Source organism: Hordeum vulgare, chromosome 4H, assembly GCF_904849725.1.
Source record: "Hordeum vulgare subsp. vulgare chromosome 4H, MorexV3_pseudomolecules_assembly, whole genome shotgun sequence".
NCBI lineage: Eukaryota > Viridiplantae > Streptophyta > Magnoliopsida > Poales > Poaceae > Hordeum > Hordeum vulgare.
This window is the reverse complement of record NC_058521.1, coordinates 377,675,676-377,695,515: the sequence shown is the minus strand read 5'-3', so window position 1 is coordinate 377,695,515 and position 19,840 is coordinate 377,675,676. Positions and strand designations below refer to the sequence as shown.

The 19,840-nt window shown below is 44.9% G+C and overlaps 2 protein-coding genes across 2 annotated transcripts; one reads left to right on the top strand and one right to left on the bottom strand.

Moving 5' to 3' along the window:
- Nucleotides 1–6,769: 6,769 nt before the first annotated feature.
- LOC123448663 lies at nt 6,770–8,012 on the bottom strand. Its single transcript, XM_045125625.1, has one exon. The coding sequence runs from the start codon at nt 7,887–7,889 to the stop codon at nt 7,134–7,136; it is 756 nt and encodes a 251-aa protein (XP_044981560.1). The 5' UTR covers nt 7,890–8,012; the 3' UTR covers nt 6,770–7,133.
- Nucleotides 8,013–8,824: 812 nt separating this feature from the next.
- On the top strand, nt 8,825–14,985 carry LOC123448664. The gene is made up of 2 exons (XM_045125627.1): nt 8,825–9,078; nt 14,664–14,985. The coding sequence occupies exons 1-2, from the start codon at nt 8,832–8,834 to the stop codon at nt 14,681–14,683; spliced, it is 267 nt and encodes an 88-aa protein (XP_044981562.1). The 5' UTR covers nt 8,825–8,831; the 3' UTR covers nt 14,684–14,985.
- Nucleotides 14,986–19,840: the final 4,855 nt, after the last annotated feature.

Genomic DNA, 19,840 nt, shown 5'->3' with positions numbered 1-19,840 from the left:
TGGCGCACAACTCCAGCCGGTGGCGTGGCCGCGGTGGGTGCACACCAATCCGCAGCAGAGCAAACCCTGACTCGGCTACTCCCGGCGTGCGTGATCTTCGAACGGCCGGTCACGCGACCACACGACGCGGTGCTGCGGCAGCGGCCTTCAGCCTGCTGCATTGCCCTGGCAACAACCTCCCTGAAAATGATGCTGACGGTCACTGCGGCAACGACGCCCATGCATAAATCAACTTGGTTGTCTTATTTAATTAAGGATATCAAATTCAATGACTAATGAAAAAAATTAAGTAAAATCGTGTGCATAGCTGCTTTCCAGTGCTGCGGGCTTTTTTCACTTGCGTGCCACTATAAAATAGATATTCGTACTACGGTGAACATGGACTACATGTGCTCCTGTGCGCTACAAGTGCTCAATATTACATGAAACATATTCGCTAGAGTTATAGACGACAGTGATGCTTTTTTCACAGAACTTGTTCTGTACAACTAACACACATCTTTTATTTTATAGAACAATGTTGACTTATATATTATATTATTAAAAATTTAACTGGGTATAAACTATACGATAAGATTCATGAAAACTTAACATAATTAATCGGATAGGCAAGCACAACATATAATTCTGGTAATTGTGTGTAATTATTTTGGCGGTTTACATAAAATAAAATTGGCCACTTGCACAATTAAAATTGATAACCGTGTGTAATTTTTTTGACAAGCTATATAGAATAAAAAGACCAAGTAGGCACAGTTTAAATGATAATTAGTGTGTAACTTTTTGGCAAGCTGTATGAAATAAAAATGGGAACTCGGATACAGTTAGGAACTGACAACTGGAATGTAGTTTGTTTTACAACTAAGTTAATTAAATATGGCTATTAAGTGGATCATAATCTGACAACTAAATAATAGTAATCCGGCAACTATCGAGGAAAACAAAAGTTGTCGAAATATGTTAACATGTGATCTAGTTTTGAAGATCTCGTTGCGAGAAAGACAAGGGTGAAAGCGGATCATCAATTAGATTTGTAGTTTAAAAGATAAAACTTTTTAAAATTCAAAATTAGAGGAATCTGTAGTGACATTTGTTAGGTTGATCTCTTTCCCCAATGGGCCCAACGACCCATTGGACCTTGACTCACGTCCTGATCGGGGGCGTCCAGCCCAAGTAAGGCTGGTGGGCCCCTGTCGTGCAGTGCTATAAAGAGGAGGTGGGGACCATGGCACAAGATACGAGGTTCGCCGCCGCCACTGGTTCCCCACTCTCAACCCTAATCCGATCCAGAGGGCAGCACTAAAGCGATGGGAAGTCCACCGCCGTCGCTATCGGATCTCTCTCTACTTCCCCACCGACGTCCCCATCTCACGACGGTCGCCGGAGGGAGCTCATCGAGTACGGGATAAGGTAACAAATCTCCACATCACATCGAACACATCTAGCCTTGTCGATCCACATGATCTATCAATGGTATCAGAGCAAGGTTGGTACTAGATGTGTTTTTAGTTGAAGATAACGAAAGCGATAAAGTTTCCCCTCCCCGATATGAACCCTAGAAGAGGGCAAAGATCGAGCTGAAAAGAAAAAGAAAAAGAAAGTGACCGGATTTCCATCCGGCAAAGAAGCACCGCCGCAAGGCCGCGCCAACCCTCTCGATCTCGACGTGCATCGGCAAGCCGAGGCGTCGGACGAAGGTACCACCTCTTCGGAGGCAAAGAAAAGGTCGGATTGAATCTGAAAAAGAAAACAAAAAAAGGGGGAGGAGGGGAACACGCAAAGACACAGCAAAGGAAAGCCAAGAAAAGCCACCCCTCCTCGGAGGCAAAGTATGGATCTAGATCCAAAAGGAAAATAAAGAAAGCAAACGGATCGGATCCGGAAAAGGCAAACAAAAGGAAGGGCAAATGCAAACAAAGGATAAGAAAATCCACCCCTCCCGGGGCAAAGGGCGCCACCACCGAGCCGTTTGACGGCGGCGTGTTCACCCTAGAGGTGCTCGCGCTGCTGCCAAAGGGGACGGGGATGGCGCCGACGAGTTCACGCATCCGGGCCTCCTTTTGGTAGTGTGGTGAATGTCAATACGGAAAAGAAAACGGGACCGCAGCCATCCGCTCAACGGCGGCGCACCCACCGCAAGGCGTGTGCGCAGCCGGTGAGGGGAAGGCCACGACCCCGGCAAGAAGTAACAGGGGGCGGACTCGGAGAAGGGGCCGGATCCGCGCGGGGCACAGAGCCACCACGGGATCCCTCTCGGCGGGGCTTGAGAGCCACCGCGCGAGGGGAAGGCTCGGCCACACCGCAGTAGGAGGGCGCGCGGCGTGGGGCTTTCAGCCGCCACGGCCGGCGGCCACCGCCTAGCTAACCATGGCCACACGAGAGGAGAAGGCCCTGCTCTCTCTCTCGAGAGAGTCACGAGAGAGGAGAGAGCTGCGGCGCTGGGGGGGATGACTAGGGTTTTCCTCCCCCACCCGGCCGACTGCCCTTTTGTCTCCCCGAGGGCCACGGCGCGCCATCGGATCACCAAGGACGGCCAGGATCTCTCCTGAGCTGAACCCTAGGCCAGACAGGCCATCGGGCCACCAGGCCGCAAGTAGCAGGCCGGCCCAAGCCGACGGGAGGAGGACCAGGCCACGGGCCAACAGGAGGGCGCTGGCCCAGGCCGAAAGGGGAAAGGCCGAAGCCGGCCCAAGGAAGAAAAGGCCTTGGCCATTTTCTTTTTTAAGGAATTTTAGGTTTCTGTCTATTAATAGGCAGATTTAAAAGACTTTTCTAGGCATTTTTTTTTCTACGAAAATATGTTTAGAAAATAGCAAAAGAAAATGTTCAAAGTTTCTGTCAATTTAGACAGAATTGTTAATTTATTTTTCTGAAAAGAAAAGTAAAAAGATTTCTGAGAACAAAATAGTTTTCTCAGAAAAAGAAAAGTTGATTATAAAGTGCATGAATTTTTTAATTATGACAGAATATATTTTTCTGTAGTAGTGACAAAAATTTTCTGCAAAGAAAAATAAAAGTTTATGAAAATACAATATTTTTCAAAAAAAGAAAAGTTCACCGATTTTATAAAAGTAATTATAAAGTTCATGAAACTTTGATTTTAGCAGAATATTTTTCTGTAAAGGTGCATGAATTTTTATATTCACGTTTTTCCGCTGCAAAGTAAAAAGATTTAGTCCTCCAATTAAATTGGAACCAACGGGAAAATTTAATTGGAAGAATTGTAATTAGCAAAGCTTTTTCCGTGTGGGTGAAATAAGATTCAAACAGTTTCCGCTATGGCAATAGAATGAAGTTTGTTTTAAAGTTAAAATATGGTATTGTTGTTTTCTGACCAACGTTGATGATAACAATACTATATTTGTATGAGTCATCTTATGTTTAAAGCTTAAATATCTGATAAATTTTGTATCAAAGTGATCAATTTTTCGGAGCACAGATAAAGAAATGCATATGGTTAATGATGATGATTATTATTTCTTAGCAAAGTTGTTCAATAGAAATACTATCATCACACTGTTTATGAGTTATATGCATTATTTCCATTTCTGTCCAACGGTGATATGGAATCAATGCAGGAGAATGATGCTTTATTCTAATAGAATCATCATCGTTGTTTATAAGTTATATGCATTATTTCCATTTCTGCCCAACGGTGATATGAAACTAATATAGTAGGATGATGTTTTATTCTAATTCTGCCCAACGGTGATTTAGAATATAAAAGAAAGTCTTACAAGGTTTAATCTGCATGATTTTAATCAGACCAACGTAGGATTATTTTTATGCTCATTACCGTTGTTTATTGGCTAAGTTTTCTCAGACTAAAAGTTATTCAAGCTTTCACTCATGAAAGCGAATGTTTGGGTACTAGTGAGCCGAAAGATGGAAAAGAAAGGTCATAACTTGAGGGAATAAATTCTCTCTAAAGAATGGCTTCAAAAGAAAAGAACTCTTGGATATTAATTCAAGAAAAGAAAAAAGATAGATCATTGAGAGTCTTGGTTGACGAATGTCTTTCATGTACTCTCTATGATGAAGTCTCCTTTTTTAGTCAACATGATTGAAATGAAACAAGCAACATGCATGTTTAATTTGACCAACGTCGGATCAAACATGTGTGTCAAGGATAATTCAGATTTATTTCTGAATTTAATGCAGTCAAAAGAGCCAATTATGGCATTTATGTCCCTTACAGGGAATTACCCGCATGGCGGGAAAAGTCTGGGAAGAATGCCCGCGTAACCGGGTAAAGTTGACATTGTATTATGTCAACAATCCGTGTATGGCGGGAGAAATCTTGGTAAAGGCCTTATCCTGTATGACAGGAGAAAGTTATGATGACTCATGTGTGGTTAATGTGTCCCACTATGGGAGAAAAGTATGGAGTAGCTATTAAGCTTTCCTATTATCGACCGTACACTTTATGTGTAACGGTCATTATGCAATCACTAAATCCAGAAAGGATAAAAGTAACAGACGAACCTAAAGACAAGAATGATATGCAAGTGTGACTTGCGAAAGAGACAATGATAAAGAACTCTATTGAGTTTGTGAAATGAAATGAGGAAAAAGTACTCCCATACTAGTTAACTTATAACTTCATTTTAAATGAAGCGATAAGATGAATGAGCTAGATAATCGAAGTTTCCTCATTTCACAAGAACTATGAATGGGTTTCGAAATTGTGGCAGAAAAGTTCTTGCCACATTTCGAGGGGGAGATAGAGACATGAAATACATTGTAGTGTATTTCATGACTCCTCTGTACTTTAGATGATGTGATTGTCAAGGGGAGTACGACAGTCATTTGAATACCGCCATTATGATACCCCTAAAGAAAAGAAACAGTTGTATTTTCGGATCTTTTATAGTTCCAAAAGCAGACTAAGGAATACAACTGTGGTGCTTAAAGTGCCATAAAGAAGAAAGGTTAAAGATTCGCCATTTCTTCAGTGAAGATGGAGTAATCTGGGGGAGCATGTTGTATGACCTATACAACACATGTTGTTAGCTCTACAAGGGATCTTGTGATACAGGTCACTGTAAAACCTATTGCCTTTTGAAAATGGGTGACTATAGAATGAATTTGTCTCTTGGCAATGACAGAGCAACGACAACCCCATATGAAATAAGTGCGAGTACCTGAGATTTTGATGGTCTCTAGGCATGTGAAAATCAGATACTTGTGACTACTATAAAGTCTATGTTAGTGGAATTTCATCATTTGAATTTCACTAACATAGACTTTATGAAGGGTCTACAAGGCAAATGTGACTCCAAAATAAATATGCAAATGTGTAAAACATGACTTAACTCGAAAGATTTTGTGCAAAGAAAATGAAAGGACAATTGCATTCATGCAAAGTTATAGAATGGGAAATTCGTTTCCCAATTCCTATGCATGTGGATGATGTCCTACTTGCTAGTGGTGATGTCAATCTACTGCAGGAGGAGAAAAGAAGTTCTTCTCCTCAAAGTTCAAAAGAATAAAAGAGGGTATTAGGAATGTCGCATGGACATGCTAACAAAGATCTCTAAAGCATGCATACGAGAAAACCTACGCCTGTTCTTATAGTCAAGGGTAATGGAAGTGGAAACTATGGTGTTCCAAAAGTTAATAAGAAAAGATTGCAAACGGATATGGTACCATATGCTTCAGTTGTTGGAAGCTCAAGATATTACCCTGACACAGTTCACGTATATATTCGGGTTGTTTTGGCAATGTCCAGTCCATAGATAAATCAATGGAATGGATTCAAAGATATCGGCCTCATGCTGAAAGAAATAAGTGCTCTCAAAACATTGTGAGTACAAAGGAGGACTTGTGAAATGTATAGCGAAATCCATAATTGTCGCTAACTTTCATACTCGGAGTTTTGTGTGGAAAATCTTCAAATGAGTGAAACCATTGTCATCGATGTGATGCAATGATACGTTATAGCTTGATATGAGGCTGAGGGATAGGCGAAATGGTTAATGGCTACCTATACCCGGAGTTGATAATGGTTGACAACAACGATAACCATTTTAAATTCTTTCGCTCCTGTCACAACGAGTCAAGTGTTGATGCCAAACACACTGACAAAGAGTTACGTGTTGTGAAGGAGAAAGTCCGGAATTATGGAAAAATGCTTGAAGCATAAAAGCAACAAACAAGTGTTTGCAGATGTGCTTATCAAAGGCTTACCGCCCAGTGCGTTCGGAGAACACATAATCGACATGGGTTTTATGGTATAGTCTAAAATTTCCGGACAATAAATGGCCCAAGGTTAAAGAATCTGTCTCAAAATAGAGAGGTACATTGTGGCTGTCTGATTCCATCGGCAATTGAGCCGTGACGATGAAACATGCCCTATGCATTGATCTGTTACGAAACGGGTAAAGTTAAAAGTATATGATGAGATCAAGGGGGAGAATGTTAGGTTGATCTCTTTCCCCAATGGGCCCAACGGCCCATTGGACCTTGACTCACGCCCTGATCGGGGGCGTCCAGCCCAAGTAAGGTTGGTGGGCCCCTGTCGCGCAGTGCTATAAAGAGGAGGTGGGGACCATGGCACAAGATACGAGGTTCGCCGCCGCCATTGGTTCCCCACTCTCAACCCTAATCCGATCCAGAGGGCAGCACTGAAGCGATGGGAAGTCCACCACCGCCGCTATCGGATCTCTCTCTCCTTCCCCACCGACGTCCCCATCTCACGACGGTCGCCGGAGGGAGCTCATCGAGTACGGGATAAGGTAACAAATCTCCACATCACACCGAACACATCTAGCCTTGTCGATCCACAGGATCTATCAACATTATGTTGGTATATTAGTTTGCATGCATAGAAGGAATCCGTCGCACCGAAAGGGTGCTATGTAGTGACGTCCATGACTAATTGTGTATTATTCGTCCATCTATGCATGTACGTGTGCACTACTCGTTGAAGAATCTCGGATAATGGAATCCATCGATTCCAAGAAGAACGAGAAAAGGGTCATGGCATTGACGGGCCTGACGCCCGCGACGAAGGTGGCGGAACGAGCAACATGTACGTACGAGATACCCATGCCGGAAGGAGGATACACAAACACGTTGCTCTCCATCAAGCGAATGGACGTCGAAGAACCTCGCCTCCGTGACGACGCAGCCTAGGCCGTCGGCCCGCCGATGTCATCTCCCGATGCCTTGTCTTCTCCATTGGATACCCCGTCACCGGCGCAGGGTCCTGAAGGCGTCCGGCGCCACGAGTGTAGAGGAGACGTCGACTTCGACTTCGACGCTACTCCTCTCGAGACGGCGCCACAAGTGTAGAGGAGACGTCGGCACCGCGCCCCTCCGCCTGGCCGTCGCCCCGCGCCCGGCCGCACCGTGCCAAGCGCCCCCGCCGCACGGCCGCGCCCGTGCCACACCCATGGTCGGGTCCCTGCGCCAAGCCGTGGCCCGCAGCGCCACGTCGTGGCCTCCCTCACGCGCGCCCGTCCTGCCCCAGGCCTGGCCCGGTTCCCGCCAGGCCGCGCCTGCCCGCGCCAGGCTGCGGTCGGCCTCGCCTCCACCGCTACGCCGCTCGGAGCACGCCTCCGTTCCCGGCGAAGCCACCTTCCGTGCGATGCATCGGCCTTATGGCTTGATGCGGCCGTGACCCCGGCCCTGACGAGGTATCCTCCTCCTGCGAGGCCAACAGCCAGGCTGGCGGCGACGGGGGCAAGACTGGCTCGGGGGCCGGTGGGATCCGATCTGAAGGCCCTCAACAGTGCGATTCTATCGGCTGAGCCGGGTAAACTCTCTCTCCGCACGCTCAAACAAGAGCTCAAGCATATGGTGGCTGGGGAGTGGGATTGGCAGATCTTCCAGGTCGGGGACGACGATTTCTCGGTGGTTTCCCCCTCTGCGGATCTGCTGCACATGGCCAAATCGAGCGGCAAGCTTTTCTCTCTCTGTCAATGCTATCACAGTCAAGGTGCGTGACACTGTTCTTGAAGAGATAAGGTATGGCTTCGTCTGTACGGCATCCCTAAGAAGCATCTGTTCTTGAAGAGATAAGGTATGGCTCCGTCTGTGCGGCATCCCTAAGAAGCATCGCCACGTCGCTCGGCTGATGGAGGGTCTAAAGATGCTTGGGAGGCTTATTGTGGTGGACGAGCTCTCCCTTATCCGGTTGGGGCCGGTGAGGATGAAGTTCGGTTGCAAAGTTACTGACAAGATGAATGGGTTCGTCCAGGTTTGGTTTAACCATGAAGGATACAACATCGAGGTCGAGGTGGAGCGGCTACCAAAGCGTCCAGGGGATGGGCCGATGGCGCGTGGCCCAGTGACGCTCCCCTACGGCCATCTGACAAGAGTGGGGGTCCCTCTCGGGGCAAGACTGGCTCGGGGGCCGGTAGTTCGCTGGGTCAGAGGAAGGACGACCAGGGCCAGGGAGGCACTTCTGCTGGTCAGATCAAGGACGCGGAGATGGCGTGCCGTGATGATGAGCTCGAGGACAGTTTGCCTGACACTTTCATTGACACCAAAACTTGGGACAGGCTGGGCATCAACGTCCATGACCTTCCTGGTGACAAGGAAGCGTTGGAGGCCGGTGCGCTTGCGGTGGTGGACACGGCAGGGAGCAACCCCACACGGCTCGTTCCCTAGAACGTTCCTTTGATCAGTACGGCTCTAACCTGGTGGTGGCTGCTGTCGCTAAGTCTGCTGGGGGTGGTGCTGTAGTGGCTGGGGCTGCTGCGACCACCGTGCCATCCCCGCCTGGGCTTCGGGGTTTCGACACGGAATGCGTGTTGAATGGTCCTCCCATCTGTACCCCATCGTCGTACCACTGCAGTTCGGGCGGCTCTGGGCGCGCCCCAAAGATGACGGCGGGCCGGAAGCCGGCAGCGAACCCTGCTGTGTTGTCCCTCCCGTCGTCGGCCGCCCCGTCTAGCGGTGGCCTCCAGGTTGCGCTGGGCTCGGTGGGTGCGAATGCGAAGGCCAAGCGTTCCAAGGCGACTCCGGTGTCGCAGCGGGCTCCAAGCGCCAGATCCGAGGCGGCGCTGGGCGACCTTTCTTCTCTGGAGAGTGCTCAACTTTGTCCCGCCGACAAGAACCTGGAGATCTCAGGTAATCCCCCTCCCTCCTACAAGATTCTGAATGCTTTTTCTCATCCTCAACTAGTTACGATCCTAGATGATAGTGGTTTTGCGTTAGGCTCTGAGGGTGGTACGATCGTCTCTATGATTCGTGCGCGCGAAGAGGACCATGCGGCTCTTGCGGAGGCCGCAAATGCGGCTAAGGCTAGGGAGGCCAAGGTCGCGGCTGCTTCGGCCGCTGATACAACAGGGGATGTATCCGGGGCCGTGATGCCTGTTTTGTTGGGTGGAGAGGCCGAAGCCAGGGAGGCTGATGCGACCCCCTCCACCAGCCATGCCCCGACCAAGAAAAGAGTGGCAAAACCGGTGACCTCTAGAGGGGTGCGCCTACGTAATCGTATCATCTAAATATGCTACCTCTTCTGGAATATTAGGGGTTGCGGCCATGCGGGTTGTCGTACCCAACTTAGAGAGTACATTGCCCGTGAACAGATCGACGTCGTTGCGCTGCAAGAGACGATCAAATCAGATTTTACCTTTCGGGATCTCGCAGCCTTCGATCCGATCCAATGTTTTGCGTGGGGTTGGGCGCCTCCAGTGGCCACTCGGGCGGGCTCCTTTTGGGTGTTAATCGTGATGTTTGTGACGTTGTTTCTTGGGAATCAGGTGTTTTTTTTATTTCTGCTATGATCAAACATCGCTTGTCACTAGCTATCTGGGCGATAGTTTGCGTTTATAGCCCCGCTGCTCACTCGTGTGCGGCTGATTTCCTGGGCGAAATCGAAGCTTTGGTTGGGGCCAAGCAGGCCGCCGACATCCCCATAGTTCTTGGGGGTCATTTCAATCTTATCCGCTCGGGGGCGGATAAGAACAACCGTAATATCGACTGGCCTAGGGTGACGCTGTTCAACAATGCCATTGCGGCCTCTGCATTGCGGGAAATTGCTCGGACTGGTGCTAGATTCACCTAGACTAACAAACAGTTATGCCCAGTCCGGAGTGTCCTCGATCGTGTCTTTGTTTCTCCTGGATGGGAAATCCTTTTCCCTTTCTGTACCCTCGTTGCCGAGACACATATCGGTTCAGACCATGTGCCGCTTATCTTAGCCTCAGGGGAGGATAGGATCAAACGCAGCTCCCGTTTCTACTTTGAAACGGGCTGGTTTGAGGTAGAGGGTTTTATTCCGCTGGTTATAGCTTGCTGGGAGCAAGCGATCTCAGCGGCTGGGCGGCCCAGGGGGCCGATGGATATCTGGATCTCTGTGGCTGGGGCTCTGCGGGGATTCCTTCGGGGCTAGGGGGCTAATCATGGTAGCGAGAACAAACGAACACGAGAACTGATTATCAACGAGATCAAATATTTTGATGCTCAAGGCGATTCTAGACCTTTCTCGAAGGCTGAATGGGCTAATCGCTACGCCCTCGAGAATCAGGTGCTCTCCATCCTCAGGGAAGAAAAGGAGTATTGGCGCCGTAGGGGCGGTGTCAAGTGGATCACCAAGGGCGACGCTAACACCGGTTATTTCCAAGCTTACGCCAATGGCCGTAAGCGGAAATGCTCGATATTGCGGCTCCAAGCCGAACATGGTGTGTTAGTTAGCCAAGCTGATATCACTGCCCACATATAAGATTTCTTTCTCAAACAGCTGGGAACAGAGGAGGAGAAATTGTTGCGTTTGCGTGCTGATCTGTGGGGAGAGGACGAGCGCGTTTCGCAAGCGGAAAATGACCTCCTAGCCGTGTCCTTTTCCACCGAGGAAATTGACTTGGCTGTGGGTTCGATGAAGATTGACACTGCCCCCGGTCCTGACGGCTGGCCGATGGCTTTCTTCCGCCGGTTTTGGCCCGTGTTAAAACAGACGTTCTACGATATCATCAACGGCTTTGCGTTAGGCATTGTAGACATCTCCTGCCTGAATTTCGGCGTTATTAGCTTATTACCCAAGGTCAAGGGGGCCGACTCGATTAAGAAATATCGCCCTATGACTCTTATTAATGTTCCTTTCAAAATCTACGCAAAGGCCTACACAACGTGTCTCACTCCCGTTGCTCAGCGTGTGATCAACCGCAGCCAGTCGACTTTTCTCAAGGGCCGCAATATCCTAGAGGGTCCGGTAGTGCTTCAGGAGATAGTTCATGAACTGAAACATACCCGACAGCCGTCCGTGCTCCTCAAGCTAGACTTTGAAAAAGCATACGACCGCGTGAAATGGGAGTTCATTCGGGAGGTACTGGATAGAAAGGGATTCGAATTCGGTTTTGTGCACCGTATCATGCATCTCGTCTCGAGGGGCTAGACGACAGTGTCCATTAACAGAGAAGTTGGGAATTTCTTCCGCAACAAGAGAGGACTCAGACAAGGAGACCCTTCCTCTCCTTTGATTTTCAATCTTGTTGTGGACGCCCTCTCTGCCATGATCGATAAGGCTAAGGGTGCCGGTCATATTCGCGGTGTCGCCCCTCACCTTATCCCTGGAGGGGTCACGCACCTCCAATATGCTGACGATACAATGCTGCTCTTTGAGCCAGATGACCATGGTATTGCCTCGATCAAACTTATCCTCCTCGCCTTCGAGATGCTCTCTGGCTTAAAGATCAACTTCCTCAAGAGCGAGGTGATCGCCATGGGGATGGCCGATCGCGCTGCCTCCCGTGTAGCCAATTTACTTAACTGTAAGCTTGGGAGCTTCCCGATTAAGTATTTGGGGTTACCTGTCTCGGACAAACACATCTCCATCCATGAGTGGGAACCCTTATATGGCAAAGTGGCGAACCGTGTTAGCCCTTGGCGCGGTAGGTTCATGTCGTCGGCTGCTAGGCTTATCCCGACAAACACTTGTCTCTCCTCCTTGCCCATGTTCACCATGGGCATGTTCCTGCTTGCGGACGGTGTACACGCCAAGCTCGACACTCCTCGCTCCAAGTTTTTCTGGGAAGGAATTGGAGCTAAAAAGAAATACCACCTGGTCAAGTGGGCAACGCTATGCCGGCCAAAGAAATTTGGCGGCCTAGGAATCATAAACTCCAAACTAATGAATGTGGCCTTGCTCGCTAAGTGGCTGTGGAGACTTTCCCAAAATGAGCACGGGCTCTTGGCGGATATTCTCCGGGCAAAATATTTCCCCGATGGGAACTTTCTGACCTCTAAGACCAAGGGTTCGGCTTTCTGGAATGGGATCCAGACGGTCAAACCGGCCTTCGCGTTAGGAGCCAAACTCAGTATGAATGACGGTAAATCTACGCAGTTTTGGCTTGACCACTGGTTCGGCTCAGAGCCGTTATGGCGCAACCATCCCTCCGTTTACCAACTTGCCACCGATACTGATATCCTGGTGGCCGATGAACTTAGATCCTCCCCCCGCTGTCTCCTTCAAGCGGCCTCTCCTAGAACCTGAGCGGGCTTGCTGGGATGGTCTGTGTACTGCGCTTGACGGCATGGTGTTGCGACCGGAACCTGACAAGGTCTCTTGGTCCCTCATGAGTTTCGGGAAGTTTTTGGTGAAGTCGCTTTATTCTAAGTTAACGGAGGGTCCGACGCTCGAGATAGCTAAGGGGCTATGGAAAGCGTCTATCCCCCTAAAAATGAAAATCTTCCCGTGGCAAATGCTCCGTGACCGTCTCCCATCCTCTAATAATATTGCCAAGCGTAATGGGCTGTCCGATGGCATCTGCGTGATATGCGCAGCCCATGAGGATGCAAATCATATCCTTTTAACTGCTCGTTATCTAGGTTTGCCTAGACTGCGGTACGTGAAGCCTTCGGTCAGAACTGGAATCCTCACTCGGGCAGTGAGCTTCTCGCTATTCTTAGGGCCCATAGCGGTGGTTACGCCCGAGTTTTATGGCGTTGCGTTGGGGCGCTTTTATGGTCTTTGTGGACTATCAGAAACAAAATTACCATCGAACACAAATTTCCTTCTCACCCTGCTGACATTATCTTCAAATGCCATATGTTCCTCCATACATGGATGCCGTTGGGGAAACAACGGGACTCTGAGCGGTTGCAGGAGGCCCTTGAGCGGATTCGCCTGATTCAGATCGCCGCCTGACACTAGATGATGGTGGTCTGCTCCTTTTGTCGGTCGCTAGCCTCGTTCTTTGTTTTGTCATCTGTTGCAGGCATCGGCCGGTTGCATGTATCTGACTTGGGCTTCGGCCATTATGTCATCGTTGGTTTTCTCTCTGTTAGTGTTATCTGGATGCTGCCTATTATGTGGGCATTATTAATTTAAAGCCGAACGCTTCTTGCGTCTTAGTTCTAAAAAACCGATTTACTCTGAATCAGGAGCCGCATGGGAGAAGGAAAGCAAAAGCTTATCCTTATGGCCATTTTGCAGTAAGATCCCTGAAATTGCAAGGATTAGCAAAACAAAGCTAAACAGTGGTCCAGACTAGTTTTGCCACAATACCCATCTTCTTATGGGATTTCGCAAATTGGTCATGTTAACAGTGCTATTTACTAGCATTCACATGTTATGGACCGTGTTATTTCCAGTATTTGTCTTAAATCATATATTTTCTGTTGAGTACGGATGTATTCGAGATCTTAAGTTGATGTAATATATTTCTACGTTTATTAAGTGTTGATATTAATTGCATCCATTTGCAATCGAGAGTTATCAACTCTTGCAAAGATAAATTCAGTACCTCCAAAGTACTAATTTGCAATTGATATTTTTCTTCTCTCGCAAAACAACCTCATTGCGATTGAGATTATTTTTTCTCGCAAAATATTAATTCACTTTGCTGAATTATCTTGCAACTTGATACAAGATCATCTCATTTAATTTGAGGTATATACAATTCAAGTTTTTTCACTTGAACATCAAGTTTGCAATATCATTACTATTCATTACTATAGTAGTGTACTTCTGTTGAGTATGATGTATTATGGAATGTATGCATCTCCATGTTCTATACATGTTGAGATTAATACGCTATTTGCAGTTGAGATTTTCAATTTCTTGCAAATACATATGCAAAATTCAAAGTCATTTCTTTAAATTGATGTTTGGGATCACAAGGTAGTCATATGGATCTCATGCCTACGCAGATTATCGATGACTACTGATAAAGCCTACATTTTGTCTTTGACATTATGATTTCTTTACAAAGTGCTCTTCCACATATTTTTCTAAGTCATGACATAAGGCATTACGAGTGAGTATCTACTAATTTCATCAGATTATACTCCCTAGTGGTGAGAGATCTACTCCATTTTGGAGATTATCTTCAAGGTGTCATATTTAAAAATTTGAGATTCACACTAATGGTTTCAAGATAACTTCTTGAAATACCCATTTATTTTGCTAAGTTCATTACAACACCAACCATGATGGTCTTTAATTTGCTGGCTCAAAATTAATTATCTGTGGTTTACCCATAGAGGTAACATATAACTATAGAATTTGAGGCATTCACGCTCAATGGCCACCATTGCACTATGTGGGCCAAGGACATCATGATCACTCTTGTGTCTCGTGGGATAATGTGTGAAATCCAAGATCATAAGATTCATCTCTGGTCAGGATCACACCGCTAACAGAAAAATATTGTCTTATACATCATAAGGCGCTATATTGATACATATCTCAGCATCTGGTTATTTTGTATCAGCAATTCCTGGGATATGGTGAACCTCAAGGGCAAAGGTTTGAAGCTCACTTAAACCTTCAACCCGACATCACTAGCGGTGACGGGACCCTATGGGCACGGAGAATATGATGGTTGAATATGACACAACTAACATGTTTGAAGACTTCGTCGAGTCTCTCAATCTCTTGAGTGGTCAATATTTATGTATGTCCATTTATGAGTTGTATTAACAACATAAGTATTGTTGTCATCATATATTGTATATCACAATATATTGTATCAGCACTTTGGTACAAATACATTTGTATGTATTCTATATATCTGATAGTGATTTTCTTGAGAATCATCATGTCAGATTTCTACGTGGGTCAATCTCATGAAAGATGAATTGTGCCTTGTGGACATATGCGCCACAAACTCTGTACTCAGGGAAGTAAAATATTTCCACTCTCCTTGGGAGAAAAGGAGATACTTTAAAATCACTAGACGCGATGAGGTATTTGTTGGCTCAACTTGAGCCATATTTACTATCCCTGTGGGTACTCGAGTAACGTGAGGATGCTGTATTGCTTCCTGGTTTAACTCGTACCCTACTAAACCATAGAGATATCTGTCAAAATAGTTTCTGTAGCGAAACTTAGGATGAAATCAAAGAGGAATACATTCTCTTGACTATATGCAACGGTTATGGCAAGCACATTCTCTATGTATCATATGGATTGTACTACACATACTACAAAACCCGTAGCACATGTTGCGTCCAAGATAGTTTTCCATAATGTCTTGTACATGACAAACTTGGCATACTCGCCTTGGTCATCGAGATATTGGGTTGAAACTGAAACTATGAGCAATTCCAATAGTTTATGATTATTTTGATGCTAAAATCTAACAATATTTGAATTTTGTGTGCACTACATGTGACACAAGAAGCTAATTTTAAGGGTCGCACACCTTAAAGTCTACGCTGAACCACTCAGACTCCTTGAATGCATCAAGTCGAGGTGAGTGGCTCTTCCCATCCATTGACTAGACTATTCAGGTATTCCGTGGTTCCAAAATACATATCTACATGATGGTCTTAAGTATGTGCTTTATTCGCATGAAACCATTGGCTCATTATCCTGACTTCGATTTCAAGCAAATCGAATGGAAAAGTTGCATAATTCTCCTTGTGTGCCTTCAATTTGGCACTAGGATTGAAGTTTTGCACTCCGTCCTATTTGTCTAGACTCAAAATGTTTTGGTAGATTCCTATCCAAAGAATTAAGCTCACTGGATTATCTTTACTTTGAAATTGCAACTTACCAACTTTACGTTGGAGTCATGCAGTTTTACACGCTCATGACCAATCTGCATTCTATTATTCCCATCTAACTTTGATACGTGGAAATCTACCAATTATTTCCCATCTGCGGTAATTCGGTTGCATACCGATATCACCACCCAACATACATCATTGTCCCCTCAATACATAGTTGGGATCTATGTGAGGAATAACTGTATTTTCGTCAATACCTCAAGCCCTCGCATGGGGAGTTATTCAAGGCCAGTATGCTGATTCAATGAGGAATATTGTCTGGCTTTAGGGGAGAATTCAAGTACCATAAACAATGCCAGGAAATGAGTTGAATGCTCAACACATTCCTGCCTCAAATCCACGTACTCAAAGAGGTGAACCATGTGTTCAAAAGGTTTGCAACACATTGCAAATAACCAGCGAGATTCATTTGCTGACTATAAAGGTGTGACGCAATCCTACAATCCTGCAAAAGAATATGCGAGAAAGAGTGGAAGTACCAACTAAAACCACTCAACTCCGTGTTCAAAGCAACATGGGGAGAAGTACGACGATGGTATATCAGGATTCAGCTTCTCGCAAACAAGGATATCAAGGCCTCTGAATCAGTAAATGCAAGTCAACTTCACATTGATAGACACCTAATGGGCAGTATACACCTAGTGGATGGGCAACCTCAACCAACCCAGATCATAGTGCACACAATGACTGGGACATAGGAATACCCGACTCAATCGCATTGGAAAATCGCGAGCAATCACCATGGGTAACGATATTTCCATCAACTATATATTGATATATAGATTCTGGAGAAACATGTAACCAGAAGTCTACAATTGTCGACATACATTTCTCAACTAGATTGCAAAACCTTTCACATGATTTTGGTCCAAGACCATGGCCGTGGCATAGTGTGAACAACACTTGGACTGAACTCAAGCAAAGGATATAATATAGGTAGAAATGATCTTGCTCAATAATGGAAATGTATTCATAAGCAATACATCCACCAGTTTTCTTCTGGAAACAGAATTGAGAACAGCGAGGTGGTAAAACAAAGAGCAAGTATTGTAGCACAAGGGTTCACGCACATACCCAACTATTCTCTAAAGGTGGAATCTCTTTCCGATAACTTATATCATTTGGCAGTACAAAATCATATATCTCCGTAGTTGGTAGATGTAGTGATCACATATCCATGTGGATTACTAGATGCAGACATATAGCATTGATTCCGAGGGAATCTCACTTCTGAATCGAAATGCAAAATGCAACATACATTGTGTAAAAATCAGTAAGTCACCATACGACTTATTGTTGTCGATACGTATGGTACAACAGATGTAGTGAGTTCCTTATACACAAGGATTACTCCTACAATGATGATTATCCATGCTTGTGTGTTTGCAATGATGACACATGTAATCATCTAAATGACGGAGTTTAAAATGAAGGATTTGGGTAAACCAAAATACCGCTCCTTACTACAACTTGAGCGCCTTCATTCATACATTACGGTATACTATGTTGTCTATATACAAAATATACTGGAGAAATTCATTGTGGACAATTCTTATCCATCCGTAACTCTCATGATAGTTCATTGCCTAGACATAGAGAAGGATCTATTTAGACCGAGAGATGATGGAAATGAGATATTGGGACTCAACATTCCATAATACCATTGGATCCACCAAACACAATTGGTTGGTACTCAATAATATCTTTCGATATCTCCAAGGCATCAAACATCTTGTCTTGGTTTTTCAGTTTCACAGAAATGTGAACACCTATATCATTGGATACATTGATCAGATCCCCACTGTGTCAGATCATAGACAAGCTTACTGTTCCCACTGTGGCTACATCTACCAACCAATATCTTAACGATAATGTTTTCTTGTGTTGCCCGGATGCAAACAGGTTATGCAATAAGCAACATCACTATATTGCATATCTTGTAAATCAAATCATGTGACTGATTTTTCCACGAAGTCTCTACCAACTTTTAGATTCCAGAAATATGTCCATGGAATTGGTACGTGGCGGCTTAGAAATTTGCAAGAATCAGGGGGAGTATCTTCCTGAATTATTCCTATTCAATGCATAATATTATACTCTTTTTCCCTTCATGAGTTTACTATAGAGTTTCTCATAAAGGTTTTTAATGAGGTAGTATCAACATGAGATCATATGTCATACTTTTAGTTTTCCCCACTGGGTTTTTAAGGAAGTATATACGACATATTTATTGTCCTCTAAACTCTATGGGTTTTCTCATATTGAGTTAAAACAAACAATAATCATTATATGTTGCGATGTTTTCTCCTTATTTTCCCACTGGGTTCGAAGGAGTTTTGGCAACATATCAAACATTATACTCCTCATATTTTTCCCAGAGGGCTTTTGGAGGAGCCTCTAATCAAAATGATGATTTTGGATGGACAAATGTAGATTAGGGGGAGTGTTGGAGTTTAATTAACATGTGTTAATTATGGGGCAATCTCCCCTTGTAACTGCCACCTCTCCCTAAGAGATGCCTCTTCACTGCATCTCTTATCCTTGTATATATACCTATAATCATCTAATGATAGAGACAGAGGATTTACTTCTAACAGAAACAACCTTCTGGCAAAGCAGTAGGCTTACACCAAAATAAAGAACCTTAATGAAGCTATATGTGAAATGACTTAAAGCTATATGTGAAACAAACGTGGTTATGTCATCTTAATAAAGCCAAACTAGCTTTAGAATAAAGCTACATGTGAAGCCAATGTGTGATAATAAACAACCTTAATAAAGCTACATGTGAAACAACTACATAATTAGCAGTCTTTCATGACCGTAATAAAGCCACACTAACTTCAAAATGAAGCTACATGTGAAACAACTACCACGGGTGCGTGCACACCCATGCATCGGGTGTATCGAGGTTTTACTGGATCATGCATCCATCATTCTGGATTCTAATTCTACGAACCCAGCTGCCCATCGTCCTTTTAATTTTGAATTGGGATGGATGCATAGGGATGAGTTTATAGACATAATCAAGAATATTTGAGAGAGGTCTGCTGTTGGTCGTACACCTATTTAGAGATGAAACTTTAAAATATGGGCTATAAGGAAACACCTCTCTGGATGGGCAAAGCATACCATCGGAATTTATAAAATATAAAAACAAAGACTCTCTACCATTACTGATGACCTCGACAAAATTGTAGAGACACCCACCTTATTTTGACAAGAGATCGAATTGAAAAATCAATCTAATGAGAAGGTTGCCCGCCTTGTGCGAGAAAATAAGATCAAATACTACGAGAGATCCAAAGCTGATTTCATTTTGACCGGTGATACTAATACAAGATTCATCCAATTGGTTGCTAATGGGCGACATAGGAAGAAATGTATTTACAGTCTCCAACAAGATGAGTGGCGGATCGAAGGTTAGGAGGAGCTCAAAAAGTATATCACCAACTACTACAAATCTTTGTTCGGAGGGCTGATTGAAGGGAATTTGACCCTTGACGAGACCTGAATAGATGACATTCCACAAGTCACAACAGAAGAAAATGATTCCGTGACGACACTATTCTCACAAGAGGAGGTGAGAGCTGGTGTGACGCCCCGGTAGTTAAGCTACATTAACCACACACTAATGATGCTAGGTCATCAAGCTTAACTAAGCTAGATTATCACTTAATAAAATCAAAGCCAAATTTCAATTTAAAAATTAAGTCAAATATTCATCAATTTGTAAAATAAAAATGTTGGCTCACTTGAAAATATTCACCAAGGAATTGTCATGTTGAACCCAACATTATGAGACCCATCAATTAACCCCTAAAAAATATAAAGTGGACCATCAGCAAAGAAAATAGCCTTTTCGAAATAAACAAAA

Excerpts from the sequence above, each read along its gene's own strand:
- LOC123448663 (XM_045125625.1), bottom strand. The coding sequence starts at position 7,889 with ATGTGCAGCAGATCCGCAGAGGGGGAAACCACCGAGAAATCGTCGTCC.
- LOC123448664 (XM_045125627.1), top strand. The coding sequence starts at position 8,832 with ATGACGGCGGGCCGGAAGCCGGCAGCGAACCCTGCTGTGTTGTCCCTC. Across the intron at positions 9,079-14,663 it reads CAAGAACCTGGAGATCTCAG|CAATTCCTGGGATATGGTGA; the intron begins GTAATCCCCCTC and ends ATTTTGTATCAG.